General features: G+C 43.2%; 1 protein-coding gene across 1 annotated transcript in view; it reads left to right on the top strand.

The window, feature by feature from the left end:
- Myocd (myocardin) overlaps nucleotides 1–13,435 on the top strand; it is a 95,855-nt gene that overhangs the window by 30,267 nt on the left and 52,153 nt on the right. Inside the window, exon 2 of the mRNA XM_051167352.1 lies at nucleotides 7,734–7,799. Within this exon, the coding sequence (XP_051023309.1) occupies nucleotides 7,734–7,799 (66 nt within the window). The remainder of the gene's footprint in view (nucleotides 1–7,733; nucleotides 7,800–13,435) is intronic.

Raw genomic sequence — 13,435 nt, 5'->3', positions numbered from 1 at the left:
TGAATATTGTGAACAGTTCTGCTATGTACGTGGATATAAACGAATTTATTTTAACCCCCTGTTTTGAATTCTTTGAGTACAGGACCCGAATTGGCATTTCTGGGCCATATGTCAACTCTGTATTTGACTCTGTGATGTTTTCCACAGCAGCTGCCCAGTGTCACAGCCACACCAGCAATACCCGAGCATCCTTCTCCCTACCACCACTTGTGCTCTGTTTTATTAACAGTAGCCACCCTAATGGTTGTGAGGCAGTTGGCCTATCATTTTTCTGTTGACGAGACTCCTCTTGTCTGTCTCTGAGCAAGGACTCTTCCATCAGTCCTTCCGTACGCATTCTTTCCATTGGTAAATGCTGACTAACATTCCTCCAGGTCAGGCCGTTCTCAGTTGGACACGCGCATCATGCCCTGCATTTGTGGTAGACTGTCTTGGGCATAAGCAAGCTTAGCATGTGGAGAAAAGACATGTCAGTGGGACTGGTTTTTGATGATTCGGGGTTTATAAGAGGAGACAAGAAGCGTCGTTAGAGAGGCACAGGCAATGAAGGACTCATGGCTCCATGGAGTATTGGTAATAATCTGGGGACCCAGCTGTGTCTCCCAAGATACCAAACAGGATCCTCACAACGGTAAGGATGGTTCCAGCCCCTGTGCCCAACCTCTTATCTGATGAAAACAGGAGCATGGCCCTTGGTAGAAGCTGATGTTCTCCTGTACCTCAACTAGCTGCCTTGATAGCCCTGGTCAGACCCATCTTCACAGTGCAGGATCCCAAGACCATGGCTTTCTCTTTTCATTTTGTGTTTGTTTTGTTCGCTTTGCGTTCCATGGGTTAGTTTCTATCCCAGATCCACGTGATTGATTATCTTAAGGCGGGGAAAAGGTTGTATCTGCAGCATCAGGCTTAAGAGGGCACAGACTGATGGAGAAGAGCCAGTGTAGGAAAAAGAGCCTGGGTGTGGGGGGGGGGGAGCATCAGATACAAGGAGGAGCCTTGTAGCACACACACTGCACAAAGCAATTCTATGCAAGCTGAGCTTTAAGGTAACCCTGTAGCATTGTGTGGACACTACCAGTAGGCAGCATGCCGGGGATCACCTGAGAAGACCTGATCTAGGCCTGAATGAATGACTGATAACATTTGAAGGTCCCAGAGATTTTCAAAAGTCACCTGTCAGCAGAACCATATACTAAAGTACACACACACACACACGCACACAAGCAACTTTGTAGTTTCAGAACATTTACAAAGCTTTTCAAAACCAGACTCTTTGGGGAAGAATACTCCAAAATAAGGCTGATACTTACAGAAAACAAAAGAAAAAAGTGGGGGATAAATGATCTTCTATTCAGGGAAGTTGAGTTTAATCTCTTCAACTAGAGTGTTGGAGCCATGAGACTAGCCTGTCTTACCCTCCATCTACTAACAGGAAACAATACCTATCACACAGTAGGTGATCAGATGCTGTTAATTGGTCAATTCTTTCAGCCTTCATGACTAGTAAAAAAAAAACCCTGGAAATTATTTTGCAGATAGAAATGAATGGTGTCAACTGTCACAACAGTTCCACATTGTAACAGATGCACAGAGTCAACTTACACCCTGAGCTCTTTTTTTTTTTTTATGGTGTCTTTTCTTTGTTTATAATGCAATTTTACCAGTATTAGTTTTATTGTCTCTTTCCTTAGATAATTTATCCCTATTACTTTAAGGCATTCAGCTAACAGGCTTAGGTTGCAGACTATTCCAAGGTGATACCCAAAGTGTCAGTGTCCAAGCCTTGACCTCTGAACTTTTTCAAGCCCTGTAAGTGGCAGTAAGGGACCTCCAAAACTCAGATTGTCTAAAATTAAGCTCATCACCCTTTTCAAATTACTTTGTCAACTCCATGGTAACTCTAATGCACAATCTCAGAATTCTTGACTGTTCAGATCTCTGCATTCTCTTAAAATCTGGAGGCCTGCACTCTGTTCAGGAATCTGATGAGCACCATGGTCCATGCCCAAGGGAAAGATGTATATGCAGACCTAGCTCCTTCTACCAAGGAGCCCCGAGTTCCTACAGTGTCTCAAAGGGTCTCACACTTACAGTCTTTAGAGAGAGAGTAAGATATATTTCTTTCTTTCGTTCAGGGAACCAACTTCTGCTGCTTCCTTTCCTAGATTTTTCTTTTTGGTTTCTACTCAGTTGTCTACATGGAGCCCAATTCTCAGTCAAAACAGCTTAATCTCTAGAGACCTGACACAGACTTTAAACACGTTGATCTTAGCAGAGAGCATTGAATGCTTTTCTTTGTTAGGTTAAAAATCCATGACATTAAGAGACAAGTTAATCAAACATTCTCATTTAAGTGGCAGAAATGAGTAGAATGTGCAGGTTATCTGATGGATGACTTGGAGAACAATTTATTCATTTAAAAATGTCTTTACTGTTTATTTGTATGTGGGGTAGTGTGTGTGTGCACACACACATGTATATTTGCGTGTACTTGAGGAAATGTATATGTACTACATGTGTGAAGAAGTCAGAAGAGGACATCAGATCTCCAGGAACTAGAGTTACAGATGGTTGTGAGCCACCATGTGGTTCAGGGATCCTATGACAGTGTAAGTGCTTTTACCTGCAAAGCTATCTCTCCGGCTCTCCAAATAATTTATTCTTATAGCAACATTTGAAAAAATTTCACTATGGAAATTACGTAGGCCTAGAGGTGTTTATCACTATGCAGAGTAAGTTTTGATAATCAGCATAATTTATTTAACAAATGTTATTCAGATTTTTGCTTATATATTGGTTTTAATAAGGTATAATTTTCAAAATATCGTACATTTATTTGAGTTGATAAATTTATTAGCTCACATCTTTAATGATAGTCTGTCATTATCTTTTTAATGTCTAAATATATATAGTTACATTCCAGTTTTTATTCCTAACATAGGTCCATTTTGTCCGGTTTTTCTTTTCTTCGTCAGTCTAGAAGGAAGTTGCCTGAGTTTATCCATCATTCCCGGCATCTGCTTTTAGCCGTGCTAGGTTTTTCTAATATGCATCTGCTTTCTCTTTTTAAGATTTCTGCTTGTCTTAGTCACTGTTCTATTTCTGGGAAGAGATGCCATGACCAAGGAAACTCTTCTAAAAGAAAGCACTTAATTGGAGGGCTGGCTTGCAGTTTCAGAGGATTAGACCACTTATCGCCAGGCAGGGAGCATGGCAGCAGGCAGACATTGTGCCTGAGCAGTAGCTGAGCGCTGATCCCAGGCAGCATGCATAGAGGAAGAGAGAGGGGCCTGCCTGGCATGAGCTTTTGAAAACATCAAAGTCCACTCCCAGTGACACATTTCCTTCAAAAAGGCCACACCTCCGAATCCTTTCCAAACAGTTCTACCAACTCTTTACATGACTAAGCATACAAATATGGGAGCCTATGGGAGCCATTTTCATTCAAACCAGCACATTTCAATGTGTTTTAATCTCTAGTGATACTATTTTATTATTAGGGGGGCATTCTCATTTTTCTGTCTTCTTAAGGTAAAATCATAAGTCACCGATCTTGAGCTTTTCTTCTTTTCCCATATGAACATATAAATCTGACTTACCCTCTAGCCATGTGGTTACTGTTTTCCATAAATGACATCCTCCACTCATTGCCATTTAGGTCAAAGTACTTTTAATTTCCCTCATGATTTTTTTTTCTCCTTTGGACCGTGAATTATTTACAGTATGTAGCCAAATATTTTCCTCAGTAACATATTGCTCCTGACAGCTAATTAATGCCAGTCTGATCAGAAAACACTGAGTTCAGTTAAGCCCTTCTGAGGCTGGGAGTCGGGGTGGGTGGTGCTTATCGCCAAGGTGGCTCTGTGATGGTACCACATGCAGTTGTTGAGGGGCAGAGCTTTGCAACCAAGTCAAGATATGAGTCAGTTAAGATACGATAGCATACACTGTTCAGCTCCTCTGACCTGCTGGGGATGGTTTTCTTCATCTAGATTAATCAAATGGTGAGAGAGGACACACTCATGTTGTCCACATGCAGTTGCTATGTCTTACTAGTGATTGTCCGTTGTATAATTCGAAAATGCCACATCTAAGCTCATTTTAGTTACATTTCTGTATTTATCGTGTGGGTATGTGGGGAGGAGGGGTGCGTCCCACAGTATGTGTGTGGAGATCAGAAGACCATTTTCTGGACCCTATCCTCTTCCTAGAACCTGCGAGTCCAAGGGTTCAAACCCACCCTGGTGGTCAGGCTTGGTGGCAAGCACCTTTAACTGCTGTGCCATCTCCCCAGCCTCTAAAATCCTCTTTGCTTCTAGTACTGCTCTTTGCTTAGAAGTCCATTTCGTTGGAGAGTCTGACCGTCACTCAGGCTTTGATACTATTTGGGTGGCAGACCTTTTCAATTTATATTTAATTTGAATCTCTAGACATAAAGTATGACATTTGTAGGTAATAGAGACTTAAGTAACAGTCTTTTAAAAGCCACTCTGATGATGTCTTTTAATTTGAGTGCTTTTACTAACACATTTTAACCTAATGGCTGATGCAATAAGGTCTAAAGCTACCACTTTGTTTGTTTTCTGGTTACCCCCTCTCCCTGCCATCCAATATTTCCTCTTCCTTTGGGTTGTTTTAATCATTTAGCATTCCTTTTCTAGTGGCTGTTAAAGGTATATTTCTTTTTTTTTTAAAGGGGTGCTTTGGAGTTTATAAGATGCAATGTTAGCTTTTGGCATTGAAATCAATGGCCCATTTTAGTAAAAAGTATCCTGACAAGTACCTGAGATAACCAACATACAGAGGAGAAAAGGTTGTCCTGGTGCCAGGCCATGACCCGTGGGCCCTGTTGCTTTGAGGCTGCAGTCAGGTAGTGTAGCATGGCAGGTGCATGTGGCAGAGGAGAAAGGAGAATATATTAAACAGCAGAAACCAAGAGAGAGACAGAAGGGGCCAGAGGCCAAATAGTTCATCCAACATCACGCCCCCAGTGACCTAACTTCCTCACTAGGCTCAGCCTTCTAAATACTCCATCTCCTCCCAAGCACTCAGGCCACAGACCAGACCTTGGCCCAGAGGACCTTTGTGGGAAGCAAAGTGCTATGAAAGAGAGCAGTGGGCTGTGCTATAGTGGTCCTGTCTGCGTTGTGCCCATGTGCCCTGGGAACCCCCACCAGGCAGTGCTCAGTGCTTCTCTCAACGCCATGTGTTTTTGGAATTAATAAGAAATGAGGTAAACCTGAAATGTTTATCTAGATAGTCAGCATTTCTAATATTCTTACTCCTGAATATTCAGAGTTCTTTTCAGCACCGATTTCCACAGTCAATTCTTGAAGTGGCATGAGCTAGCAGCAGGTTAGATCAATTTTTCTTTTTCGGGACATTACTCATTCTACCGTCTTTCCTGCAGGGTGCTTTCTGTTCGGGCTAAGAGGTTTTGTTTTGATCGTCCATCTTCCTGGGGTTCTGATGAGAAGCCTGTGGGTATTCAAGTTGACATTACCTCCCTGGACGTGCTGTTCGGCCGCTGTCCCTTCCACTGTTCATCCTCTGACATTCTTAATTCCTCAGAGTCAGATGTTTGAGTATTATTTTATATGCCCCTGAGAATCTGCTCACTTCATTCCATCTGTTTTTCTCCTTCAGTTTGGTGTTTCTTGGTGTTTACTCTGTCCTTTGATATTTATTGATCTAGTAAACCCATTTTCCGTAAAATGGTTTTCGGATATTTTACAGTTCCATTTTTACCATTTCCATTTTGTTTTGTTTCTTTTTATGTGCTGTAGTTTGTTGTTTATATTGTCCATCCTTTCATTTATTTTGACGATTGCTTCTTCAGCTTTCTTGAACATGGTTGAAAACCACCCCTCTAAATTTTTTGTCTAGTAATCCCAACATTAGGGTCATCCAAAGCTCAGAGCTCAGCACCTGGGTTTATTTTATTTGGCCTTTTCCATGTCACAATGTCCCCTGAGTATAGAGTATAGAGTAATCTTAAATTGATCCTCTGGAAATGGAGATTTCTCTGTGTTTAGTGTAGCAGACAATTTATCCACAGAGACACAAATGATGTGTCTAGAGTCTGCTCCAGGAAGTCAGTAGGAATCAGTGTGAAACTGGAGGGGGAGGAGGGGAGGGCCTGAGCTAGGGATCCCTGCTCTTACCCTTCTCTTGCTTGTTTTCCCCGTCATACTCTGGCAGTCAGCAGCACTTAGCAGGCCACCACTCCCTGATGCCTCTGAGCACAAGTTTGCACTCTGATTTGCTTCTGGAGTTGTAGCTGTCTGTAACGGTCACTTTCTTACTGCAGCTACCTTCAAGCCCAGGCTTCCAAAGTAGGAAGCTGAAGTCAAGTCATTTCTCCAAGTGTTGGTCCCCCTCTGAAATCTGTCTAATGTTTGCTATTCTTGTGTGTGTGTGTGTGTGTGTGTGTGTGTGTGTGTTTTGCACATGCATTTGTGTGGTGTGTGTGTGTGTGGTATCTGTATGCGTATAGGCATGTGGCATGTGTGTAGATATATGTATTTGTCTATGTTTTGTGTGTATGTGTGTGGTGTGTGTGCATGCATGTATATGGTGTCTGTGTGTGTGTGCATATGGTGTGTCTGTGATATGTGTGTGCACACAAGTGTGTAGTGTGTGTACATGTGTGTGCATGTATGTGTGCTGTGTGTGTGGCCTGTGTCTGTGTGTGTGCATGTTTGTGGTGTGTGGGTGTAGTGTGTTCAGTGTTTACTGTTTTTAATTAGTGAGAGGGTTGACTTAACTTCTGAGTGTACAAGGCAAAGCAAACCCTTCATCTCCACACTGTTTATGTCAGCTATTTTGTCATAGTGATGGAGGCTTATTACCAACAACTGAAGCCAATGACCATAATGGAAAACCAGAATCCTCCTGAGAAAATAGAATATTCATAATGAAAAAGCTGAATTTCCAAAAGCAGAATGTATTTGAGGGAGAGAGAGTCAAGAAATTTGTGAATATTCTGCTCATAAATCAAGATCCCGTATGACTCAATGCTAACATTTTTACAGGTACATGTTTTGTGTATAATCTTCGTGTTACGAATATCAAATACATGCACATAATATAATGTTTGGGTATTTTATAGTGTTTTTTCCTAAGAGAAACATAGTTCCAACAACCTTTAGATTTCCACAAGAATCCCTGATTCTCCTAGTACTAGCGTCCAGGCGGCACTGCAGATAGACACTCTGCTAATTATGTACATACATTTGTGTTATGGGCTTTATGGCAATGCTAACAGGTAGGTGTGACTCCTATAACAAGTGAGAAATCTAAGATCCAGGAGATTATGCAGTGTGGCCGGGTGCACATCCACTGAGGGGTAAAGACATGATCTGGGTTCTAATGGGTCTTCTCAGCTGATTTTTTTTTCCGCTTTGTCTGCGCTTTGAAGTCACAGACTTCCAAGCAAATAACACTTGGTCATAGCCATCCTGGAGACGGTGCAGTGTAGAGGGGGAAACATCACACTCGGGAAATAACAGCTTCTTCAAGGGAGCCGACCACTCTAGTGTCTGTAGACGTGCAGCCCTGCCAGCATCCTGGCCCTCTCCGCCTCTCTCTGTCTACCACAGGAATGAAATGTACTTCGCAATAATGTGCAAAGCTCTTCTGGACATTAAACCAGAAGGGCTAGGAAAGTATGATGAAAATACACGACCTACTTCTCCCAGCCCAACTCACAAGCTCCTGCTTCCTTTTCCAAGTCTTACAGTTACGGCTTCAACAGCGAAGGACCCAGGAGCAGCTGGCTAGCCAAGGCTTGATACCACGTGAGTACTCGAAGCCCTTCCTCATACGGTCAGCTTTAATGAGATCTGGGGGATAGAAAGTGCCTAGTGATCAGTCTAAGTTGGTGTATCTCTCGCCCAAGGCCCCTTGAAATCTGTGTCTGCATAATTCTAGATGGCGGATGTTCTGTCCAGGTACCCTCATCTATCTAGAGGTTGTTTCTAAGATTCCAGTACGGTAGAGTTACTGTCCAGGTAAACTCAGTTTATGATGGGCATCCCTGCCTCTTCTGCTTTTGAAATTGGTTCTTCTAGAAGAGCCAAATGTAGGCTCTTTCCCGCCCCCCTCATCTTTCTGATTTGGATTCTGCTATTTGAGTCCACAATTAATTGAATACTGTCAACTATTTCCTTTCTGTTCTAGCATAGTAGTATAATATTGAAACTACTGCCCAAAATATGAGTCAAATAGGATTATCATTGGCTTCATGAAATAATTTGCGATTTTCTAACAAATAAGGCTAATTCTTAGTGACCTAGGGAAGTACAGGGAAAGGTGTCCTGGAGAACATGAAATCATAGTTCAAGTCTTTCTAGGTCAGATTGGCTCTCTAAATAAAATTGAAAATCAGTATTCGTAGCGACACTTGCAGAAATTTGGGTTGTTGCACCATCCTGAGACATCATGCTTCAGATTGTACTGCTGTCAGACCACAGTGGTTAACATGTATAATACTGAGGCCTGGACATCTGTGTAGAACTGAGCATCTTTAAGCCTTTACTCCTGCAATGTAAGAGTAGCCTTCTTCATAGCTAAGCCTACAGATGGTAAGCAGCAGGAGATCAGGAGCAAAGCTCTTTAGAGTTTTTCCTGAGCCTTGAAGGGACAGATGGCCCTATAGTTTCAATACTGTTTCAACAACATCTGCTGGTGAAGAAGGCAGTGAGTTTGTGTCTGGTGTTTTAGCCTGGTTAGCCTCCTGAAAGTGAGAAAGATGGAAGATAGATATCTGAGCCTGGCCGGGTCAGAGAAGCATGATTTCCCTCAAACCTGCACCCTCAGTGGAGTTCCTGTCTCAGTTTTGGATGAGGGCAGATGGGGAGCACACACGGCAGAACCTTCTAGATCACCGGAGTTTCACAACTGATTTAAAGCAAAATTCAGTCCACATGCCCAAGTGCCGAGTCTGGATTTCACAGCTGGCATTTGGACAAAAATATTTTGAGGGTCTGTGGAATTAAATCTTGACTAAGTGAACAATAACAGGCAGAGACAGAGGTGACCTGGGGGATGTAGTTTAAGTGACACCTCTCATGTTGGGTATATAAGGCAAGCATATGTTCACTAGAGGGACAGAACAGGGAATCTGATATTTTCTTCTCAGAAGTTTCAGGTTCAAATAATGTAGATACCAACAAAATAGCTTTAAAATGTTTGGAGAGAATTTGTCACTTGTCCCCTGTGTCATCAAGACAATATCAGGGTGGTGGGGAAGTCCTGCAAAGAATGAAATATTTCACCTGAAACTCAGCCTAATGCTAAAGGTTTGAGAGTCTGTAGCTACCTCCTCCCAATCAGGGCTTCTAAGGACAAAGCTCCTGAGGTAGGAAGGCATGCGGGTGTCGGGCACACACCGAAGGCTGTGTGGATGGAACTGTTCTGCTTAGATCCCCTCAGAAAGCTATGGAAGGGCCAAGTCCCTTCCCCGCTAGTCAGCTCAGACTCATAATAGGGAACTAAGCTGCCATGCAGTGCACAGAGGACATGTGCCTCAGGGCAAACGATGACGAGAAGAGAGAGGACCCACAAGGGTTGGAACCTCCTGAATTCAGTCTTTTTCTTTTTCTTCTTCTTCTGCTTCTTCTTCAAGATCTTCAGGAGAGGTTTAAAACACTCCTGGCAGTCAAATCCTTGTTCCTAGTTAACATTCATGAAAACGAAGCTGACGATGTAAAAGATTTCCCCAACATCCTAAAGCAGGTTCGACGTGGCCCAGGTTCCTCTCATTTTAACTGCAAGGATTTAAGTATATGTGAAATAAGATTATTTGTTTAAAAAAAAAAAAACAAAACAAAACAAAGCAACCCACCTCACTCTGCCCATGGTGTGAAGTAACGATAAGCCTCTCTGAAAGCTTTACAACTTACAGTAAACTGCCTACACACGAAACCGATGGCCGAGTTATTGGGTTGTTCTACCCTGTCGCGTAGAACAGGGTTTGTTGGGCAGGGTTTGTCACGTTGTGGGGTTTTTTGTTGTTGTTGTTGTTTGGCTTTACATTTGGCTGTCTCCAGAATGCCAAGTGTTTCTTCACGTGGCAGAGCTGAGGTCAGAACCCGTGACGCTTGGTGCCCACACAGACCAGACCCCCTCCCCTTTCTACCTGTGATGCTCAGGCCCCACACAGACCCTTTTTCTCACGTGGTCAAGAAAAATCACTTTACATCTGTGAGAACATTGTGACCCAAAATATTCAAGTAGACAGGTGAGCTCATGCATGGAAGGACCTTGGCTCTGCACTACAAAGACCACTGGGGAAATGTGAAGGATGAGCCAGTGGTCTCAGTGAGCTGTTTCTCTGTGACCAACTGTGAATGACAAACCCCATGACCCAGCCTCTGAGAGAGACTACTTTTTCTCAGAGTGATGATTAAATTCTAAGTTTTCTCCCCTTGGGCCCCAGTGAGCTGAGATGGACTCCCCACGTGATGACTCCACCTAGTTCAACATCTTCGGTTCCCTCCCTCCCTTCTTCATGGTCATGCATTGTGCAGGCTTTGACGTTGCTGCTAAGTAACAAAAAGTCCACACCAGCAGCAACAGCATTGCTTTTCAATCCCTGCCCCCAGTCACTTTACAAAGCATTTACTTTGTCCTTGTTTGTGTGTTACGAGTTTAAGGGTTTTCCCCTCTTCCAGTGCTGGAATGAAATTAAACATACCATCTTTTGATTAGAAGTGAAAACAGGTGTCTTCTTATATTCTTAGGCCAATATAGAACCATAGAACAGCTTAAGTGATGAGAAAACTGTTCTTTGGCCCCAGGTGGGAGGCTGAGCCATACCCCCAGTTAGCTTTCACAGCGAGTTGTGAAGCTCATACTTTCCAAACAGCCATGAAACCTAAAGCTTTGTTACTTAGACTGGTCTCCCAGATCTACATATGATTCTCAAGACGGAACTGCCTGCTTCTCCACTGAGGCTTGGGCTTAAAAGAATGATGCCTTCACAGCCTGCAGACTCAAGGCTGCAGGGCATCAGGCAGCACGCTCTTGGGGTTTAGAGCAGGGCTCCCTCTCTCCTTGAAAGTGTCAAGGCAGGGTGTTACTTGTTGTTTTTACATACATTTCTTCCTTACACTTCTTAGCCCTGAGTATCACTCTCCCAGGCAGACGCTTTTTTATTTTTAAACATTTTATTATTCCTTTGAAAGTTGCATTAAAAGTTTTGTTTATGATCACTTTTCCTTCTCCAACTCTTCTTCCCAGATACACACCAGCTTCCCTAGCCAACCAAGTTTGTATTGTTTTGTTTGAACCCATCAAGACCAATTTGTGATGCTCAGATATTCTTGGATGGGTAGGCTTCCAATGGGAGGGGGAAGGGTACGCTCTTAAAGAAAACCATCTCTCCCTCTCCCAGGAGCTAACAATTGTCAACCCCAGAGCTAGATACAGGATCCCATGCCCAGCTCCCATCTCTGTGCTAGGGTTTGGTCTGGCTTGGGCTTGCTCCGGTCTTGAATTCAGTATCTTCAATGGCTCTATCTCATTCTGACTGCTTCCAAAGCCCTCACATAAAAGATGTTCAACCTCCTGAGTTAGATGCATTAAAATGGCCATAGAGCTATGAGCATCTGCTCAGAATAAGGCTGAATGTAGGGCATACACATGGGAGATGGACACAGTTCCTGAGTGGCTAAGGAGCTCCAAATAGTCCTCACTTAACTGTTTCTAGTGATAACTCAGGGAAAGTATAATAGAGCCCTTGTTGAGAGTGAGTACCTGTCATTTTAAGGAGGGACCTGAGTGTTCCCTCCTTCTCTGATACTAGAGAGCATCTAAGGGGGATAAGGTTAGGGAATACAGGAATACAGCCATCTTCCTGAAATGGAAAAGAAGAGGAAAGGAACTGGAACGGACATTAAAGGACCCGGGGACCAGAGAAGTCACTGTGTGCCCACAGTTTCAGAGAAAGCCACCTTTGGCTGGAGTGGGATCTCTGGGCAGCTTGAATCCAATGATCTGATCAATGTAAATGAATTTCAAGATTCAAGGAGCTGTCTATGAATGGTGCTGCCTTTATTTGTTTTGCAGACTAATCCAAGCTGCATCAGCCACATACTTACTGCAAAGCCTTGGTAAACCCCTGAACTCTGTGGCACCTCCTGAATAGCCAGAAGAATGATGGGCCCTCCCCGCACCCCCCGCCCATGCAGCCTCACCGTAGCTTTGAGACAGTCACTGGACAGAGTCTCTCTGCCTTTTCTCAGTGCATCAGCTGTCTTGGCTTCTCCCCCCTCGCAGCACCTACCACACACTGTTGGCTGCCTGAGCAGAACACGGCACAAGGGGATTAATTTGTCTGCCTTTTCCTGTCTCCCTAACATCTCCTCGCCTCAGAGCTAGGGAAAGGTACCCAGAACCCCTCACCTTTCATGCCAAGCTGGATCAATTCTGACTTCTCTCTTCTCTTTCATCTCTCCTTCAATTTCCCAGTTGCCTGTTTCTTAAAAGGTAGAAAACCAGACATTAGAGACAGGCTTTGAATTTGTCTCTGTGTCCATTAGGGGAGAAATTCCAAGGTATTTGCATGTGTTGGGTCAGACTCTATACATGTATAAGCCAGGTCTTAAATGCCCTCAGCTACATTGGACAAATACACTGTTTTCAAACTCCTAAGACTATAACTTGGGCATAGAATAAGCAATTTATTACCAACTTGAGAGAAAAGCAGAACAAGAACAAGAAGAAGAGACAGAAAGAGAAAGGAGGGGATAATTTCTAAGCTATTATTCACTTGTATCCTCGTTGCTCAGGGGAACATACTAGAGGTCTCTTCTGCCTGTAAAGCAAAGCAGAGAGGGCAAACACTATGAAGTCTATTTTATAAGTGCTAAGCCAAGAGTGCAGAAAATCTACTGGATTAGTTCAAGGTTATACCAACAAGAAGTCTCAATTAAATGGTTCCTAAACTCTTGGGTGCCCAGGATGCCTTTAATCACATAGCACCGTAAGTATCTTGTGTGAAACAACTGTGTCTCCTCCCCTCAGAGAACCTTGTAAAGGGCTGGAAATTGGCTCAGCTGTTCAGAGCTTTAGCTGCTCTTCCAGGGGACCTGTGTTCAATTTCCAACACCCACACAGTAGTACATGACTATCTGTAACTACAGTTCCAGGGGATCTAATGCCATTTTCTGGCCTCTACAGGCACCAAGAACACACATGGTAGACAGGCATACATGCAGGTAAAACATCTATACACATAGAATTAAAATTTTTAAAACCCTAATAAATGCTCATTATTAAGTCATATGTCTTTTTTCAACTATGAATGGGCTACAAATTTACCGGCAACTGCTTTTTGCCATAGCTAGCATTTTCAAACTACATTGCCATGACTCCTCCAAGCAGCAATGACAAAAGCAACAGTGTTGCCCACCCAAACATCCTTTCTAGG

Source organism: Acomys russatus, chromosome 25, assembly GCF_903995435.1.
Source record: "Acomys russatus chromosome 25, mAcoRus1.1, whole genome shotgun sequence".
Taxonomy (NCBI): domain Eukaryota; kingdom Metazoa; phylum Chordata; class Mammalia; order Rodentia; family Muridae; genus Acomys; species Acomys russatus.
Note: the sequence above shows the minus strand (reverse complement) of the source record. Positions and strands in the feature narration are given on the sequence as shown.